Source organism: Melanotaenia boesemani, chromosome 3, assembly GCF_017639745.1.
Source record: "Melanotaenia boesemani isolate fMelBoe1 chromosome 3, fMelBoe1.pri, whole genome shotgun sequence".
Classification (NCBI taxonomy): Eukaryota; Metazoa; Chordata; class Actinopteri; order Atheriniformes; family Melanotaeniidae; genus Melanotaenia; species Melanotaenia boesemani.
The window spans coordinates 27,994,949-28,015,323 of NC_055684.1; the positions used below are offsets into that span (position 1 = coordinate 27,994,949).

Below are 20,375 nucleotides of genomic sequence, written 5' to 3' on the forward strand. Positions count from 1 at the left end.
TGTCTTCAAACCTTTCTTTGAAAAACAGAACCCAAGTATCACAAGTTGGTTTAAGTTATCACATGCTGATGTCTTGTTGCTCAGGATAAAATAAAAATCTATAGCAAACACAAATAGAATTAGCCATGTCTCTACCACCCTATGTCTTGTATGTAATGTGTTCATTATTCATAAGAAACTGAATTTGTTGCTAAGGGAAAGACAGTGACAGCAGAGTAGGCACATAAGATTAGTTATGGCATGGTGCAGAGACCTTAATTTGGGACAAATTTCTCAAACTTTTGGTATCTTCTTGTTGGATTAAAAGAAGTATAAAAACATAAGTTCATGTCCCAGATTTTTACTTAATTTCCAGTATCATGACATTAGAGAAACTTTGAGAGTGAGTGTGGAAGAACAAAGATAAAGTCAGCTTTATGTTTACAAACATGTTCCAAATTTATAGAAAATCAATCACTGAATGGTAATTATTAAAAACACACACACAGAGACACACACCAGTATCTATCACATACCTGCACAAAATTAATCTCAATGCAGGTCTGCTGTGGATGGATGGCTGGCTGGATGGATGGATGGATGGATGGATGGATGGATGGATGGATGGATGGATGGATGGATGGATAGATAGATAGATAGATAGATAGATAGATAGATAGATAGATAGATAGATAGATAGATAGATAGATAGATAGATAGATAGATAGATAGATAGATAGATAGATAGATAGATAGATAGATAGATAGATAGATAGACAGATTACTTTATCACATCAAAAGTAACATTAAAGGGGAAATGAGCAGGAATTCATAATTTCTAGATGGAAGGAATTTAAAAAAATCACTGAAGAAGAACTAGAAGTGTAATTTCATCTGGAGTATAGTATGATGTCACACCGTTTTGTCTGTGTTGATCTCCAGCCCCGTGTTTACCAGCCGGTCCGGCCGCACGTTCATATACATTCATGTGAATGACAGCTTCCTCTCTTCTCTCTGAGCCCTCAGCCTTCCCTCCATATAAAAGGCGGAACAAGTGACCAATGGCATCGAAGCAAAATGGTGGAGAGCAGACGACTAGGATCTCACATTACCTCTAAAAAAAAACTACAGTTGTTGGCGAAGAAATAATCTGATAAATAAAGAGACATAACCTGGATTAACATTGTCCTTGTATTTCCAAAGAGGAGAGCTTTGCGAGAGCTAAAGAGGCTATATTCTGACTCAGAGCCAGATCTTCTTCTCCTGGACAGTGACAACATAAACATTATAAGTTACTTTGACGTGCTTCAGAAAATGGTGATATTGTTTTGTTCATTGTGTTTGCACTTTGCACATTCATTCACAGACGAGGCGAATACAATACATTCAACATTTCATGGACAGCAAGAATTATTGCACAGGCTCTATTTTACAGAAATGACTCAGCTTCATGGATGCAGTGTTCAGGAATGTGACAGCTCTGGGATAAAAGCTGTTTTTAAGTCTGTTCGTTTTTGCTTTTATGACCCTAAAACATCTCCCTGAGGGCAACAGTTAAAAAAAAAATGGTAACCAGGGTGGAAGGGGTCTCTGAAGAGACTGTGGGCTCTCCTGAGGCAGTGTGTGCTGTAGATGTCCTCAAGAGATGGAAGCGAACAACTGATGAGTTTTTGGGCAGTGATAATGACCCTGTGCAGTGCCTTCCTCTCTGCTGCCGTGCTGCTGGCAAACCACAGTGAAATGCCGTGGCTCAGCACTGCCTCTAAGGTGCAGCAGTAAAAGGACACTAACAGTTTATCAGGTTGTTCTTCCTGAGGATCCTGAGAAAACACAGTCACTGTTGGGGTTTTTTCAGCTGTGCTGTTAATTTTCCAGGACAGGTCCTCCTCAATGTGCATGTCCAGGAACCTGAAATTCGAGAACCTCTCCACCTCGACCCCATTTATGACAATGGGTTGAATGTCTGGTTTCTTCCTCCTGAAATTAATAACCAGCTCTTTTGTCTTGGAGGTGTTGAGAATGAGGTTCGTAGAGCACCATGTTAACAGCCTGTCCACTTCCTCTCTGTGACTCCTCCCACAGCATCTATGTTGATCTTCCAATCCAGTCAGCTGCCACAGTGCACACACAATTAGTTGTAGCTGTCCATAACTCCCCACAGCAGCTTCTCACTCAGTAAAGACAGCTAAATGGTATTGAAGGCACTGGAAAAATGAAAGAGCTTTATTTTGACACTGCCTCCACTACAGTATGGATGTGACTGAGCAGGCTGAAGCAGGTGGGTGATGGCATCCTCTAAGCCAGTGCATAATTACAACATATCATGAAACTGAGTTTGAAGATACAACATTTTCCTATAATGGCAGAGGTGTATAGGATCACTGTTTTCTCTGCTACCAAAGAGTCAGAAATTATTCCTTCAAATCCTTTAAGGAGAAGCAGCCATTCAATGTGGGTTTCCACATGAGGGAGCTGTTTCATTAACTTTGGAAAAAAAATAAATAAAAGCTGACAGTTGCCTCCTTTAGCCATCAGTTTCTACGCACCTGCTCCTGAATACATAACACAAGTAGATACCCCAATGCCCCTGTATTACTGAGGACATACTTTACCACACACATAAGTGTAGATCAAGCATTTGATGAGTTTTTGCACAGCCACTGGATATATGTTAAACTGTTGTTACAGTATTTTTCTCTACATACAGAATAACAGGGTCTAAAACACACAACGATCTCTATCAGTATATTATACAATGACTACTTAGTGCAGTATTTCAGGTTGTGATTCGTTTAAAAGGTTTCAAAGTGATGAGAGTTAAATTTCTCCCATATTTAACTCATTTAAACAAAAGTAAACATTCTTTTACAATTTGTAAAAGCATATTCCTTAACAGAGTAAACTGGACTCAAATGAACATGTAATACAGCATATTAATATGCATGTCATAATATATATGAGTAAAACAGACAATCATTTTTTGGGTTATTTACCATTAGATGCAGTTTTACCTAAAGGTAGTCATGTTCTGCAGCAGATCCATGTCAGTCCTTGTCTCATCTGCTCGGTGTCACTTATGAAGGATGAGCTTCTGAGCTCCCGGGATAAACCGTACGTCACGTGTTAAAAAGATTCAAACTGCTTTGCCAAATGCAGATGGTCTGATATCATAGCTAAATCAGATGGTCTGTCCTTCTTTTAACTACATTATGAGGCCTGTTGCTTGCTGGGGGGGGTATAACTTATTCAAAGTCTAGTGAGGGCAGCTGGCTGCCAGGACCACTGGTTTATGGAGTCAATGAAGCCAAAACATCCCGTCCACTTGAGAGCTTTTAGTGTCAGTGACTTATCGTATTTCCTCTAAGGACCTTCACCTTTTCACTGTTTGTTATGCTCGCTGACCAACAGTGGAAGCACACAGCTTTGATGAGTTTGTCTTTTATATTTCTTTTCTTGTCCTGGTGTGCTTAAAATTCATAGTTAAATCTCGAACAGCAGAGAGAAATGGGAGAGCTGCTCACTGCAATGTATTGACATGACATGACATTGACAGGAAATGTCTCACTGCAGAGGACACGTCCACTGCACAATAAACAGTAAGGGTATTGTTCATTTCCTGAAAAGCTCAACGCAAATACTGCATCCGCCTTTAAACATTTCAACATACCTTAAGCAGAAATGCAAGAACCTTATCTCAATTAGTTTGTTGTTTCCAAGAAAGACAATCAAAGAAATATTTCCTTTAGTGTGTAGACAGGTCTCATAAACAGGTGCTGCCAGGTGTGTGCCAGTCACAGATGTAGGACTGGTACCTGATTGAAACCAAACTGATAAACAAACATATTGGAATGAAATTCTGGGGTCGGTGGCAATCCCATATCTTCAAATTCTGTAGGATCCTAACTTCATCCTCCTGGATGACAATGCCAGGATCATCACAGAGTAACTTCAGAATTTTTAGTGTGGAGAGGATGGAGGATGATGTGGCTTATGACCAGACCTTAACCCCATTCTCAACTTCGTGGTGGCCAATCCATGTGTGAAAATGATGTCTCATGATCCCTGAACAACTCTTTCACAATTTGAGCTCCATGAAACCTGGCATTCCTCTTGGACTATGCTTATGCCATCAGGGAAGAAAAAATCTATTTATGGAATAACCTGGTCATTCAGTAGCCAGTCATGTATGTAGCCAGGCTCCCTCAATAAACTTTAAATAGCTTCCATGGGAGACCTGATTCACACACAATTATACAACTCTCCTTCAATTTATATGATGACAACTTATGTATGTCAGTTATGTTAGTGTGTGAATAAACTAAACTGAACAAACAAATAAAATAAGTATGTTCAGGTGATCAGCTGACCTCATTCTTTGGGCACATAATGTGGGTGAATCTAGACTTGACCAACTGCAGCAACCCCAGATCAGAGCACTGCCCCCAAAGGTTTACACAGTAGACACTAGGCATAATGGGTCTAGCCTCACTGATAAGTGGTTTTCTTATGGTTACACAGCTAAGTTCTACTGGAGTTTTTATCTTTTTTTAACCATATGATTTCACCAAGGGACCACCAATCTGTCATGGATCCCCAAGCTCTGGTGTGTCTTTTCCCCTTGTGTTCCTCCTCCACTTTCCCTTGTGTGGATTATGCTGTTTTTCCCTGGTATGTACAGGAGAGTCCTGTGGTTGCCAGCACAGCTGAGTGGAATCAGGCTGTTTGCACCTCACCTGCTTATAAATCCCAGGCTGCTCTTCATTCAACGCTGGATCGTTGCTACATTTAGTAACACTTCATGTCACTAACTTCCCTGTTCTTCTCAAAGATTCCCTGCCTGAGATCCACAGCTGCCGCCAATGGAACCACCACACTGCCTGGATCCCCGAACCGCAACCATCTACAGCTCCAGTCAAGCCATCCTTAATAAATCTATTAAACCTGTCTTGCTGGAAAACTCTTTTCCTCGGGCCCAACTCTCACTGTGACACAATCACCATCATTCAAGATGTTTTTCTGACCACATTTCTACCTGAAAGATGATGGTTTCCCACTATCCCTCTGGTTTTAATAATACATTGCCCTTTCTTAACCCAATTTTAATAATTTCTGCAATCTCTTTAAATGTTTTCTCTGCTTGATGCACGCTAATGATTTAATTCTTCTTAAACAGACGAACATCTTTTCCACAACCACAGGAAGTTATTTAAGAAATGTGAAGATACGTTATGTGTGTTTCAATATAAAAAAGTTAGACTAGAAAACTAGACGTTTGGCCTGGTGGACTAGAAAACTAGAAAAAAAAAGTTTTAATAAATGGAAGAAAAACATTTAGAGCTGAAGTGAAAAATATCAATAGCATTTAATCACCAAAGATTAAAAACATTTAAATATCCATTTCATAATGAGACTGACAAAATCTTTACAAAGGTAGCCTTCATCTTCTGCCGACTGCTTCACTTTATCTGTACAAAATGAGGTGCTGTTGGAGACTGGCACAGAGAGAAAAAACTTTTCAGAGTAAACAACATCAGCAAAATGAAAAGCATAGTTACAGCAAAAACATTCTTACAGTTTGATACTCAGTTAAATTAAAAGATGCAGACATACAGGATCTAAAGATCAGTCTGTTTTACTCTTTCCCTGTAAGCTGCTTCATGTCCCCTCACAAGCTTAAAACACATTTAGTTCCTTTCTGTTGAAAAGAAAATTCATCATAATACTTAAATAATTAACCAAATATATAACATAACACATGATAATGAAAAGAATACTGAAATGTAAATTTTCATAAAGAAAGTTAGTTAGTATATCGCCGTCTCCACACATGCTGCCGCCTTATTTCTTATTCAGCCTTTAGATGCATAAATAATTTCCAGTAAATTTTACGCAACTTGGAGACTCATTTTTCTAAATAAATGAGAAAAGTTTCATCAGGCAGTATGTTGTTCATACTTCTAAACTTAAGACCTAAATTGCAAACACTGACAGTAACTGTAGGCTTCACTGAAGTCAAATTTTTGCTTCATTTGTGGCCTCTTCATCACCTGCAGTATCCACAGAGGGCCTAAGGACCAGAGCTTGAGAGCCAGATGTGGGCAGGAATGTAAAATATTCATCAGACTATGTACACAAACTTGTAAATTCAAAATACCATGCAAATAAGTACCAGTCATTAAGAACAAAACAACACTGACCTCAGCAGTGGTAATATATCATACTGGAAGCTGTGGACAGTTCCTCAAAATGTCTTTCCTCAGTTTACAACAATGTTGTTTGCTAATGCAAAATGACCTAAAGTTATACAGCAGATGATATTTGTGCTGAGGTCGTTGTTCTCCAGGTCCCCGCCATGCTTGGGTACAGAAGAGATGCACAACAGTAGGTATATTGTACATAAACATCCATCCATGTTAGTCACTCCTAACTGAGAAGCACATGTTCCCAAAAGGTTCCAAATATATATTTCAACAGTCTGCAGATGGGATGAAGTAGAAATCTATGAAAATGAACAGAGTCTATGCTTTTATTCAAGCCTGAACCACAGAGTAGAAGTAAACGACACGAAGCAGGAGGGCAGCAAAGTTCGTTTCTGTCGCTCTCTGCCCATGAGAAGGCAGTGCTCTTTCACAGCTGTGCTCCTTTAAAATGTTCACGAAGAAGTGTCTTTTCATATTCCCTGACTGAGGAGTCCTTAAAGAGCTGGACCACTGCAACCTTTCAAAAATACAAGTGTGTCTTTCATTCAGCCTGCAGGGTGAATGTTCACATCTGAGATCCAAATGTTCCTTTTATTTAAAATGACGAGTGCAACAAGGCACTGCAGGGAGGGACACCAGGCAGACAGAGCTTACAAATATTTTGTCGAAAAACTTTTTAAAAATGTCCCCCAGTTTACTCGGCAGCCAGATCAAATGAGACACAAAAAGACATGAGCGAATGATTCACTGTGGGAGAGACTCATTTCTGAATTTAACCATGTGTCCTGCACATTTCGAGTGTCTGTCATTTTCTTCAGACCTCAACTCCACTGAGATATCTGAACACCACAGTGCGGAGTGTAGACAGTCTAAGTTTTTAAGAGTTCAAATCAAATCAGAGTTTAACAAAACTTCACATATTGCGAAAAACAAACTAATGCCACATAATGAATACACAAGTCATTATTCAAACACATTATGTTTACTGAAAGTGTCATAAAACCTCTACACACCTGCTGAACTTAATGAAGTCTATTTCTGTACAAACTAGTAGGTTTTGCCACGAAATATAAGTGGAGCTGAAAAAAATTGCCTCTAACTGAGTCTTACTGAGAGTAAATTAATATGCAGCTAGTTTGGATAATAGGTAATCATTTGTGTCATTTTTCAGTGCAGAAAAACAGAGTATTGTCTGGTGACACCAGCAAACATTTTATTGCATCAGTTATTAAAATGTGGCCGCGGGTAAGCTCTGCGTGTGAATACATAATTAAATCGTGGCTTTGAGGATGTGATAACTGAACTGTGGACACAACTTCTGCTGTTTTAAATGGAGTTTGAAACAGGAAAACAATACAGACACTGGGCAAGTTGAGTAATACATGGCCACAGCTTTTCTCATTTACCCTCATAACTAACCCGAAGCTACACCTGCATGAAAGTAAGTTTTTAAAAATTCATTTAACTTTATTCAATCAAATGAACCATAAGTGGGATGGCCATGGCTCACATGGTGAAGCTGGTCCTCTACTAGCTGCAAAGCTGATGGTCTGAAGTGCCCTTGAGCTAGATACTGAAGCTCCTCTAACCTACACAGTGGGGGTTGGGTATAGTCCTAATAACCCAACCCATAAAAGCCCACATTACAGCGATAACAACAAAAAACTATATGTGCTATTTTTGCTGCTCTAACACTAGAAATTTTCTCACTGCAGTGGTTAAAAGTCTGATAATTCAGGTACACAAGATTCCATAGAAACACTCTGCCACAGTGAATCATTATGTTCAGTACAGAAGGTTAAAGAGCACAACATACTGACAACATATTGTTAACACCAACAGCTGTTCAGAAGCTACATTCCTCATATAGAAGCATACATAAGTGCATAAATTCAAATTTGACTAACACTGACAATGCAAGATACAAAAATAGGGCAACAAGCTTCCCATCAAACAAATGATGTGTAAAGTGTCACACACTGATGTCTGCATGTTTGTGCTAGTAGACTACATCAAAAACACTGTGTGTAAATTGCTCGTTTTATCATGAAATGAATATTGCTGCTTGGTTAAAGTATCCAATGATTGTAGCATTAATGCAAACAATGTGCAGTGTTACACGCTACTAAATGTTGGAGTTCACAAGGATGCACAATTACTTTACAAAACTAATCATCTGTTGTTTGATTTCATCTCCTTTGATAACAGCATTTCAAGATCATACCAAGCATCTGTAGAAGCATTTTAATAAAGACAGCAATGCTGTAGCACAATGAAACTACACAGATGCTTCCTTAATGATATGTGTCATGAAAAGTCAGTAGTGTTTTCATCATACTGGCATTTCTCATCTTTTGTTTCATGTGTCCAAGTGCTCTGAGAAAAACAGTTTTAGAAGAAGACATCAAGTTCTCTCAGATATCCAAACGGATTTAGAGATTTAGGAGATAAAGTCGTGCTTTAAAGAACAAGGGGGAGTAATTTAGGGTCCTGTCATGTATGAAAAAAAAGAAACTAAAAACTCTCTTGGCAAAGGTCAAAAATGGACTGAAAGACACTGGAGTGAATGGGAGCTTAAGGCTCAGATCTACCATCATTGTAGCAGCTGCAGCTGCAGGAGCATCCTGTACTGTACATAAAAAGACATCTACTAGGACCAGACATGCAAACAAAAACTGGCACCGAGGAGTAATTATTTAGCCAACAAAAGCAAAGTTACCACAAGCAGCACCTCAGAAGCTACAGGTCTAAACCTCACACAGCAGCAAATTCTTTTTTCTTCTTTGTCTTTTTTTATATTTACAGCCAGTGTAGAATGTTTAATTACCTGTGTTTGAAATGCCTTGAATGTGTTTCTATATAAATAAATCAATTCTGGGAGGGAGGACAAAATGCAAATGTTGTATTTACAAAAAAAATTAAGTTGAAATGCACGCCTTTCACTTTGAACAGAGTAGCTTCACAACCTGGTACTCCACCAAAAGCAAAAAATATATAAATGAGCTCCAAATCTTCTGGAATTTCACCATCACAATCAACCACAATCAGACTGTGAAACGCTCCATCCACTCTCATGACTCTATTAATGGATAATGTAGCTGAATCCAAAAGAAAAAGAAAATACAATGAAAAAAGAAAAATGTAAAAGATCAAACATGTTTGTCCTAGTTTAAGTTACATGCACACTCAACACATTCTCTTTCTATATTTTACACTCAAGCCCTGAAACACCAAGAAATGCATAAGCAATAAGGCAAAAACACTAAGAGCTGACCCAAGGTTTCCATTCCCAGCACAAAGCACCGAGAGCCGTTTGTAGATCATAAAAGAAGAATCTGGCAGTCGCTGTTTGATTTGACCTTCAGTAGATCCGAGCCTAAACCCAAAGAGATGGAAAATGTCAGAGAGTCTTCACGTGTAAGAGATGAAAGAGAGGCAGGCTGAGCTGAATGAAAAGGAGGACTCCTACAGAGGACTGCAGAGAATGGCCGCGTCCACACTCTGATGTGTTTTCCTGCAAACAGAGGGAACAGTGAATCATATATATATATATATATATATATATATATAAAGTCTTAAATCTGAACTTAAAATGGGACATTTTGAGATTTGGTAGCTTCTAAAATCTTTATTTCAATGAAAGGTTATGACTCAAAGTTATTACGTTTAACAACAATCCACCATATATAAGCATTTTAGTTTCAGGCTGCACACACCTGTGTTTTGTGTTTGACTTAAAGCATTTTTACTCAGCAATTCATAAACCTTTTATTTTTACCTGTGCTGTGGACGAGTGACATCATCTTTGATTTTTTTATGCACTTTTGTACCGTTAACAAACTGCTCTATTAGCAGCCACTGAAAAGACATCTGCTGCAGCTGCTACTGTCTTAGCCTCTATCATATTTTTTTTATATAAATTTTTGATTTTGCTGTGTAACAGAAATGAAAAACAGAGACATGAAAAAAGAAATGTGGAAATAAAGGGGAAAATGTAAAAGAAATAAATACATCGACCAAATTTAATTTGAAAAATATGGTGAATTAAAATAAAACACAGAAATAAATAATCATTATGGGGAATAAATAGAAGATAAAAACTGGATTCCTGTAATTAAGCCAAATTCAGACAACAGGTTAGATTTTACATCATTATGTATTTTATAAGTTTTGTAGGCTATAATTTGGCACAGATGATGTTCAGACCTAAAAAAAAAAAAAAAAAAAAAGAAAAAAAGACTTACATGGATTTTTGCTTTTGTGCGGGTGCACAAGGTTGAGGTTGAGTGGTTGCTTAGTTTATTCAACCTCCTGACAATATAGTCCACTAACCTACAGCTGGGTTTCAAAAGACTGTAAAACTGAGTGTGAGAGGTAATTATTTTGGGCTTATATATGTGTAATGAAAATATTTTAGAGAAGAAACAACATTTCTGTCTGCGCAAACAAAAAAAAGTTGTTTTGTACAGAATGTCCCATCATGAGCTCAGGAAATAAAGGTGCACATATAATTTCTGCTACTCATCGTTTATCTACTTACTAAGGCACTGTAGTCAAAGCAGGACGTCGGACCTTTGCGGTATCGCGCGTTACTCAGCACTTCACATGGATTTTCCTCCTGAACTGTTTGTTTTTGGTTAAAGGAGGCAGCAGTGGGTTTTCCTACCTCGCATGATGGATGGTAATTCAGCTTTCAGCACAGATTGAAAACATGACAGTTTGTGTGTGAGCACATAAAGGATACACTCTGTCCGGACCTGGGTCAGCCTCTCGATCTCACACGAGCTGCAAGGCAGCGTCTCTGCCACCACAAAGAGCAGGTTGGTGTTTTCTATCCGCTTGGCGTGAAACAGCCTGCGGTAGACAATGATGGATAGTTAACCAACTGCATATGGGCAGTGCACAATGACAGTACACAAAGCAAAAATATTTTGCTGATGCTTCAGAAAACACACACCGTGAGCAGTTCCCACAGTCCTGCAGCACATTGTAGGAGTTTGTGGTGTTTGTGAAGTAAAACTGGCTTTGGATGGTCACACAGCTGCTTTCTTTTGTCTCAAAGCCTTCAGCAAAGACATCATCTAAAAGACAAATTTTAAGTAAACATTCTGCTTCCATATTTGCACATTTTTCAAAATACTCATAGAGATTTGCAGTGTACACTTCAGAGCCCAGAGCACGTTTCTGTTAACAGAAGTTTTGTGGGATGAAAGAGACTAAAATATTAATAAGCTGAGGGTGAAGGTGTATGCTTCCTAAAACCAAAGTAATGAATTCATGGTTGTTTAACCTTGGTAGAGCCAACTGTTGTAGGCCAGTCCATATAGAAGCTGCTGGATCACAGACCTGAACAAAACAGAACAAGGTTTACTCTGGAAACATCAATATAACAGTAAACATGTGACAGTCATGGGGACACAACTGGTTTGATGTGCAGAGATTTAAACAAAGTTAAGGTTGTATCAAAGAGCTTTTCAGAAAACAAAGTCTCACCATGCCACTGTGGACGCCCACCAGGCCAAGCTAAGGATGTCAGCAATGGACGGCTGCAGAACCAGAGAGAAGTACTTAATTAATCCAGTGACTAACTGTGTGGTGATCTTAATTCAGCAAGCCCGTTGTTGTCTCTTACCACATGGATGCCTCTCGGCGCTGCACCGGTGTGGCTGCTGCTTACTGGTTCGCATGCAGACTGGTAGTGGAAGGACTGTCGACGATTGAAGATGGAGTTGTTGTAGAGTGCGTGCATCAGGTAAGGATCTACATCACCAAAGAAGAGACCAATCTGGGATGGAATGAAAGGAAAAAATGTTACAGAAGGGTCAAAGAAACAACAGGAAATAGTAACATGCTATTATTTGTTAAAAAAAAAAAAAAGTCATTGTTTGTTTAAAATCTTTCTTTATTCCTCTGCACAGCAACAACAACAGTTGGGTTTTTATATTATTTAATCACAGAGAATGAAGCATAATATTTAGCTTCTTCTGAAATGAACAGTAGGCAATTTACTGTATAAGAGTTTACAGATTCCAGGATGAAAACTTGCCTTTTTCCAGTGATCTCTCTGATTGGACATGACCAGAAAGCCGCCATCATCTATGAGATAGCACAGAAGGTCCTACAGACAAAAAAGTTTGATGTAAACACGCAAGAGAAGAAACAGAAAATTGCACAAAATGAAAAGCCATAATAGTTGATGTCTGTGGGAAAGCTGGGGTTTTGTTTATTTGTTTGCTAGAGGCTCTCACTATTGAATTTAAAGAGTTTTAAGCACATATTGTTGTTAATGACAGCTGATCAGTTTCTTCTCTGCTGCTGTCGCCAGAGTTGATATCACAAATATCTTTCTTTCTTGATTTTGACTGATCAGTAAGAGAAATGTTCTAGGTTCTGTGAATTTTAAAGGACATTTTTATAAATGTTCTTTTTTACTCTTCTATAAGAATTACTCTGTTGAGACATGTATCAGTCTGATAGCCAATCTCTAAAGAAGAAAGATACTAAGGATCATGAAACTGATGACACTAATGGAAGATTTACCACAGTCTATGTGATGTGGCATTAAAATGGAGAAGAGATCTTACATCTGTGTTCACTTCACAGTCCATCTCACAACTCCTGGATGGTCCACACTATTCAAGAAAAATAGTTAATCAGATCACGTAACTTCAGGATGCAGTTGATTCAGCTCTAACAATGTGAATATTTACAGTGTGCTGTACCTTGTGTGAGCCCTGTCGACTGTCTGACACATTGCTGGCCAGGATTTTAAACTTATCTACCCACGCCTCCAGGTCCAGCTTCACTCCAACCACTGTGTGACAAGTTCCACAATAATGAAAGCGAAGGTGGGGAAATAAACATAGAAACCAGGGAGGACATTTCAGATGGAATAAAAAACACAACCAAACCCCAAGTTCATTTTTAACTGTTTCTTACCTGCAGGTTTGAGCAGTTTTCCTCCTAAATTAACCTCCACAGCCGAGCTAACCAGGATTCCTATGGTGCCATTTTCTGCTCCAATAGGATCATCAAAATCTGTTCAGAACAAACATAAATATTAAATTCTAATACTATATTTCTATTTTTTTATAATTTTTTTAAACTGAAATTAATAAAGTAGACTTTGGCTGTGAAAATAAAAACAAAATCAACTGAACTCATTAAGAATGAAGATTTGAGAGAATCATTAAATACGTGATGTAGGTGCATGTGATCTGAGTCAAATATATCTGCAAGAAGCAGTTAGGGGGCTAAGAATATTAGCAGGACGCAGTAACCATGGCAACGTGATCATGTTAAAAAAAAAAAAGCTAACAGTGTATGAAAAAAAAAATCAAGTTTGTTTAGTTTTCTTTGTTTTCCCCATTAGCTTAGAAAGAGCCAACATCAATTAGATTTTCTAAAATCTAAAACTCTTGAAAAAATAGGCACGGCTACACATCACTGCCAACTTAAAATGGTTTTAAATTCAGACAGGTTTGTTGGTTTTTAGTTATTACTGAATCACCTTCCCACAGAAATCCATAACAGTCGAGTCAATATCAAACTGAAGCTGTAAACCATATGAGACAGTGTGGACCCGACCGTCCTTCATTCAAAGTAGAGGGAACAATGCTGTCCCACGGGTCCTAGTGGCATCAACATTCAAAGCAGGTCTTGGAAGCTTTTCATCTTTTCAGGCTAATTGGAATTCATAAGATAAAAATGAAGACATAGAGGTGAGTGTGAGCTATCCTCTATGTAATTGCTATTTATGCCACTTTGGGCCCTTTTTTTATTTCCTATTTTTATTGTTCCAATTAGTTGTTGATACTAAATTAATGGGTTCACGAGATTGTCCATGTTGACAACCTGAATAAATAAGCACTGAACATTTAAATTGTGCTTTTTTTATGGGTCTTTGGAATAGTTATAGCAATTTTCATAGCAGACCAGCATATCAAGGGAAATAACTTTTTAAAGCATTATTTTTTCTCTTGGCTTTAGCTTTTACAATATGAGCTCTTTTCCTGTTTGTCAGCTTTGTTTCACTTACTTTAAAGGATTAAGATAAATTTGTGTTTTTGTGAAGCTTAGTATGAGCAAATTCTGGTTAGGATGATGGAAAATATTTTGGACTTTAAAATGGTTTTTAAACTGAGGAAGAAAAAGTAAAGGTGCCTACACAGATTCACTACTTGGTCCACAATCAACACATTCAGTCTCACTGTGAAGCATTTAAAAATATCTGTCACTCACAGGATCTGGATGGAGGTCTGAACATGTAGCCTTTATTGTCGAGGCTCCGTCGGTAGAAATTAGAATTGAAAGGTTCGGGATCCTCATCCCACATCTCAGCAGCTCTGTGCAAACACAAACAAATATCATCAAACTCTGAGAAGAAGAACATCTGTAATTAGAGTCATACGTCTCTGCTTGGGTAAGAAATTACTACAAGTTCACTCACATATTAGGGAAAACTCGCGTTATTCCTCCATCTGTGGATGCAAATACTGCCAGGAAGCCATACCTGTAACAATTCATTTTTACACAGTCAGCTCTAGGATGGTTTGTTTGAGTGTTTATGCACAATAAGCTGACTTACGCATTCAGATCCTTGTCCTTCCACACACGGGAGGCAAGCTGCCCAATAATCCTAGAATCCAAGATAAGGTTATGAATGAGGCCATGGTCACCTGCAACAAAAAAAATAAAACAGGCCGATGATCCCATTTGTGTGCGTCTGTAGCGGTGGCAGACAGTGTGAACCACCACACTCCCTAAACGCACGCACAATCATCAGGCTCTAGGGAGATGTCCAGCATGAGGGTGAGGAAGTTCTGCAAAAACTGCGTGTTGTTGTCAGAAAGCTGCAGACGCTTGCAGTATTCCCTGCAGAGAGGAACACATAAATGAACTCCTTATTTTCTTTTTTTTACAAAGAGTGAAATCAGAAGCGATAAAGGATAAAGATACTCGCCTTGGAGCGAGAAATACGTGTCCTGATGATTCAAAGGAGCTGGGCAGCAGTGACTGCATATCTGTGAAACAGTAAGAGAGCTGGCAATGCTTTTTTTTACATTTTATTTCACTTCATTTAATTTTATTGAACACTGAACACACTGTACTCACACTGGAGCTGCAGAATCACATCACTCAGGTCTGCCTGGATGTAGTACTCATTGTAGAGCGGTAATACCAGACCAAGACTGCAGGTGGCAGCATCCCAATATGAAGATACATGGATAACATAGCAGAAGTTGAGTAAATCTGTTGTTGTGTAAAATATATTCCACATGTGCTCTACCCGGTTATTATTTGTGATTCAGAACATTGTATGAACTCACCTGTAATCTGTACCATTGATAGGAGTCCAGGTGTAACCTCTGTATACTTCATCAATGTATTGCTACAAAAATAGACATATATCCACAGGCATGAATGAAGCGCCAAGATTTACCGTAGCCATGTTTTTCTACCTGTGATTTTCTTTAATCGTGTTGTTTTAGGGTTTTCCAACTTATAAATTAATGTTTCTTTTTTTTTTTTTGTCTAATTAACTATGATGCCATTTCAGTGAACGCTGCACAACAATTTTGGTCATGAATTCACAAAATCTCATGAGCTCACAGAAAAAGCTTATGAAAGATTTAGTTTATTGTACGTTTAATTTAAGATCAGTATGTTTGTTAAAGAGTTTCCATTCAACCAAAGTTTAAGACAAGGGATACAAACCTGAAAATACTTATATGCTTTTTGACTCAATGATATTTCTACACCAACATTACAGAATAAAAATGGGGAAAACTGACCATCTGTATAGTTTGAACTATGATCAGAGGAGAGAAAACTCAACATGATGATTAAAGTATAAAATAAAGCTTTTAAATCAAAATGAAACAGGAAATAGAAGGGAATTTATGATGATAAAAATAAAATAAATAAATTGACTTTTTGTAACAGCTTAAAAATACATCCTAAAAAAAACACTCCAAAGTAAGCAGAACCCCCACCCCGTATACTGTATTGAGCTTTTGTTATAGTTTCCTATTACTGACTGATTCATTCTGACACAGGTTTCCATCCCTAAATAGAGGAGGCATTTCAATTTTATACCACCAGGATATGTAATGTGACATACGGTGCTGTATCATCAGCAGGTCAGCAGGGACATGTCCGCTAATAAGTGTATGCTGCCTTGTCTGCTTTTTACTATTGCTGGTAATTTTATCTGCAGCTGCAGACTAATGAAATGATTTATATCTACAACATGAGTTTGTGACTTCACATCAAAGCCATTTGGTTCGGTTAAAACAAACTCAGCTCTGTTGGGCCATTTAATAAGGTTCATTTGAACTGGTTGGAGCAGACACGCACACAGCATCTCAGAACAGAGTTGCTCATTCTTGCATGATTTTAAACACTTGCATATTACTGTGTTACACAAACTTGAATGTTGTTATTTTGAAATTAGAAATTAATAATCTAATTATCTTAAGTCTGATTACAAGATTATTTATGACCCATCAGAATTAATAAAACTCGTGCTTTCTAGTGATAAAAGGCTGGATGCTTTGAAATCAGACAACAGGGAGCCTTGTCCACATGCAAAGATTGAATGTGGACTTGTCAGATGGCACACAGGAACGCCTGCCAGTCTTAAGTAGTTACATTTACTTTTATTTGAGCTTAATAAACTATAATGTATGCCTACAATAAGAAGACAGTGTTTACTCTCAACTGGCACAATAAAACTAGCATCAACCTCTTCAACAGTCAAAATAATCAATTTTTTCTTGTCATCAGTTCATTGCTGTAAATCATAGCACTAAAAAATAAATAAATTTGTCTTTGCCAGATTATTTCTTTGTTGTAACAATAAATGTAATACTTTTAGAAAGCCGAGATAACAAGATGAGATTCTGCAACCAGTAATAATCCTATGTCTCTACAGACTAGGACCAAATTCTGTCCTACAAGTTAACAACACTTGACTGCACAGAGCAGGGTGGAACACTTGCTGGATCAGCTAAGATGTGTTTTTTGTGCCAGAATGACCAATACAGCCACACTGGCTGAATTCCAACAAATGCTGGTTGAAGAATGGGATGCCATCCCACAAAAGTGTGTAACCAAGCTGGCGACCAGCATGAGGAGGAGGTGCCAGGCTGTTGTGGCTGTGTATGCTTCTTCCACATGCTACTGAGACCCCTGTTTGTTGAATGAATAAATTATTAAATTGCTACCATGTCTCTTTTCTTCAGACTTTAATCATCCAATTCAATAAATGACACAAAACAAGAATTAATAGCCGAAGAAACTTATGTATTGGCAGAGAAGATTTGGCAAGTTTTTCATGGGTGTAATACTCAACATACTTAACTCTCAACAAATGCATTATCCTTACAAATGTGACACCATTTAAAAGGGAAATATACAGGCTTTCTAACTGTATAGGATTTATTGCCTAGAGCATTTTTTACAACAAAGAAAAAATCCACCAAACACAAACTTCCTAATTTTTTGTCCAAGGTTTCAGTGTGCAAAACCAAAACTCCAATTTCTTGAGATTAAAAAGATCCATTGTGCAGCTATGATGAGAAAAAAAAACATTATTATCTCAAGGTAACAAATCAAGTTGTGATCTTGGGATTATTAAAATTATTATTGCCTCCTTGGTTTCCAAAGGATAATCTTACAGCTAATGTAGGTTTTCAATTTTGTCATTGTCAGGCTCACTTTCCTTAATAGCCTTTCAGAACATGTGATTTCAATTGTTTGAAGAGAAAACTATACCTCCTCTCCTCCCTGTGGCTCTGATAATCAACTTTAAAAAAGCCATGAATCCCTACCATTTTCATTTTGTTGTAATAGGTCAGCTGTGTTTCAGTTTTAAAAAAAAGCAGGCAATGAGTAACTGTGAGTGTTGGTAATAGTTTTGCTTTTTGCTAATCACAACCAGAGGCTGATAACTGCAGCTGAAAATTCAGTTCAAATTTATGTAACACATTAAATATGTTCATATGTCCTCATGGGGTAGTATGGGCTTATGACAGAGTGGAGAGATGGATTTGCTGCAGGAGGAGACATCCATTTTCCAATGTTTTTTTTTCTACATTTTCCAGATATTTGCCAAACCCAGCTTTGTATGTCCATTATATTTTTACTGCATGGCGGAGTTTATTTTTCAGCCTGCAGGAATGGCAAGATGGAGTTCACTGTAACAGTCTGACCTAAAAAAAAAACAAAACTATTTGCCTGAAAGTTGAACTTATCTCAGTAACAAGAGGCAGAAAACAAAGCTAAATTAAAATGAAGCTCTAGAGTAATTTCAGGTAAATGGGAAAATCAGTTGTTTTATCTGAGCAGTTGTAGTCCTTTAGGTTGCATCTGAAAAGCAACAACACACTGCAATTTTAGAAGTGTAAGTTTACTGCAAGTCTTCTGATGAATAAGACACCTTCTATACAATCTCACTCAGTGAAGGGTGATGTGTATTGTCAAATAACTCATTGAAGCTACATGAATATACTACAAACATAAGAAATCTTGTGTACGAATGCTCTGTAATATGAATATTACACAGTAGCAGTCAAAAGTTGGACACATCTACCCAGTTTGGGTAAGTGTGTTTACATTTTTAACCATGACTTTATGTTTAATATGGGTCTCCTGCATTAAAGCTACAGTGAGATTAATGAAGAAAAATAGCAGAATTTTCTTACCTCATCAATTGACTTGAGAAGAGTTTTAATCTGCATTTCCCCTGGTCTTCCATCGATCATTTGCCGTCTAATCTGCACAATGAAAAACACAAAACAGTTCTTATCAGTCAGAAACACTCTACGTGGGCCTTGAATACAAACACTCAGGACTGATGTCCTGCAGCATTTAACATTTGTTCCATGGCCAAGTATTAACTCAAAAATAACAACAAAGTACATAAAATGCCTGAAACCAGAAGTCTTTTTAAGTTTCACTTGATGCTCACCTCCTCTTTATTGCTGTCCTCCACTTCTGCATCCAGGAAGTCCAGTGTCACAGGTTCAGGGAGGTTTACAAGCTAAGAGGAATGAGTGGCAAAAAGGCAGAAAGTAAGCATGAACAGAAACAAATAGAGCACACATGAAGGGTAAGGCTCTTAAAACAACAACCAACAAAAGTATTACCTTTGGCTGAAGATTAGGGTGAAGGAGCAGATATCCATTGGGATCAATGGCAAATATGTATCCATTAGCACCAAGCTGTTTGAGTCACACAAAGAGAGGGCATTGTAGCTGTGGAGAGTTTGTCTGTTCTGTATACATGTCATGAATACAAAATAAGACAAATGTGATTAATGTGTACAAACATTGTAACGAGGCGTCAACCGCTTTATTTCATCAAGATGCACATCAACTCCCATAACACCTAATATCAGCTGATTCTGGTAAAAACATAAAACAAAAAAACAAAAAGGAATAGCAGCATGTTATGTAGTTCAAGGAATAGTGTGCTTATCTGGGTCATTTGAGTGAGATTAATAACTCATTTGCTTTGTAATTGGGAGTTTTGGTACCTGTGAGTGTCCATCCATGGTGAGGTTGAATACAGGCAAAGTCCCAGTAACAACCATACCAAGACCCTGCAAAGAAAAGGCTCAAAATCATTCATGCAAGTTTAAATCGTATGATTATTTTCACTGTTTATTAACATCCTACTCCAGCTGTTATCAGTTGCATAAAAGATCACATGCCCTCATCAAAAGTGGAAACTTTAAAGTATTAGAAAAAAAGAAAAGAAAAAAAAACTTTGGTGTTTGACTCATTGGATAGGAATTTGTGTATATACTAATTTGGCCTCACTCATATCTGACACTGCCATTCTTGTTTACTCTGCTATGCTATACTATGCTAAACCTTCTTTAAATCAGAGAGTGATTTTCAAGAACAATAAGTTAAATTATATAAGGTTATATGAAACTTTAAGTATCAGAATAGTAATATATTCACATTCTAGTGGTTTCATCAGAAATGTGCCATTCACTAGCAAGCCAGAGCTGCAGCTGTTAGCATTCTTAGCTGTTGGGTGGTTGCTGGGATACTTGCAGATACCTCACAGCTATGACAGCCAACTACAGTGGCTAGGCAAACTGGCAACAGTTAGCAGGCCACGGCTGCAGCTGCAAACAGCCATTTATTCACTCAACCAGCCAACTAGTTGTACATTATTACT

General features: G+C 37.8%; 1 protein-coding gene across 2 annotated transcripts in view; it reads right to left on the reverse strand.

Annotated features, from left to right (window-relative positions):
- Positions 1–5,322: 5,322 nt before the first annotated feature.
- LOC121636758 (voltage-dependent calcium channel subunit alpha-2/delta-2-like) overlaps positions 5,323–20,375 on the reverse strand; it is a 40,691-nt gene continuing 25,638 nt past the window's right edge. The window contains exons 16-39 of one of the 2 annotated variants that reach the window (XM_041980543.1): positions 19,720–19,785; positions 19,513–19,587; positions 19,331–19,405; positions 19,153–19,224; positions 18,887–18,958; positions 15,509–15,570; positions 15,294–15,370; positions 15,142–15,202; positions 14,956–15,053; positions 14,767–14,857; positions 14,629–14,691; positions 14,421–14,524; positions 13,119–13,217; positions 12,902–12,993; positions 12,764–12,811; positions 12,226–12,297; positions 11,812–11,964; positions 11,673–11,725; positions 11,470–11,525; positions 11,137–11,260; positions 10,924–11,033; positions 10,720–10,802; positions 9,649–9,693; positions 5,323–9,555 (exon numbers count right to left, since the gene is read on the reverse strand). In XM_041980543.1, coding sequence (XP_041836477.1) covers positions 9,541–9,555; positions 9,649–9,693; positions 10,720–10,802; positions 10,924–11,033; positions 11,137–11,260; positions 11,470–11,525; positions 11,673–11,725; positions 11,812–11,964; positions 12,226–12,297; positions 12,764–12,811; positions 12,902–12,993; positions 13,119–13,217; positions 14,421–14,524; positions 14,629–14,691; positions 14,767–14,857; positions 14,956–15,053; positions 15,142–15,202; positions 15,294–15,370; positions 15,509–15,570; positions 18,887–18,958; positions 19,153–19,224; positions 19,331–19,405; positions 19,513–19,587; positions 19,720–19,785 — 1,866 coding nt within the window. In that variant the 3' untranslated portion in view covers positions 5,323–9,540. Of the gene's footprint in view, positions 9,694–10,719; positions 10,803–10,923; positions 11,034–11,136; positions 11,261–11,469; positions 11,526–11,672; positions 11,726–11,811; positions 11,965–12,225; positions 12,298–12,763; positions 12,812–12,901; positions 12,994–13,118; positions 13,218–14,420; positions 14,525–14,628; positions 14,692–14,766; positions 14,858–14,955; positions 15,054–15,141; positions 15,203–15,293; positions 15,371–15,508; positions 15,571–18,886; positions 18,959–19,152; positions 19,225–19,330; positions 19,406–19,512; positions 19,588–19,719; positions 19,786–20,375 lie in introns of both variants that reach the window. The other variant, XM_041980542.1, reaches the window with a different exon arrangement.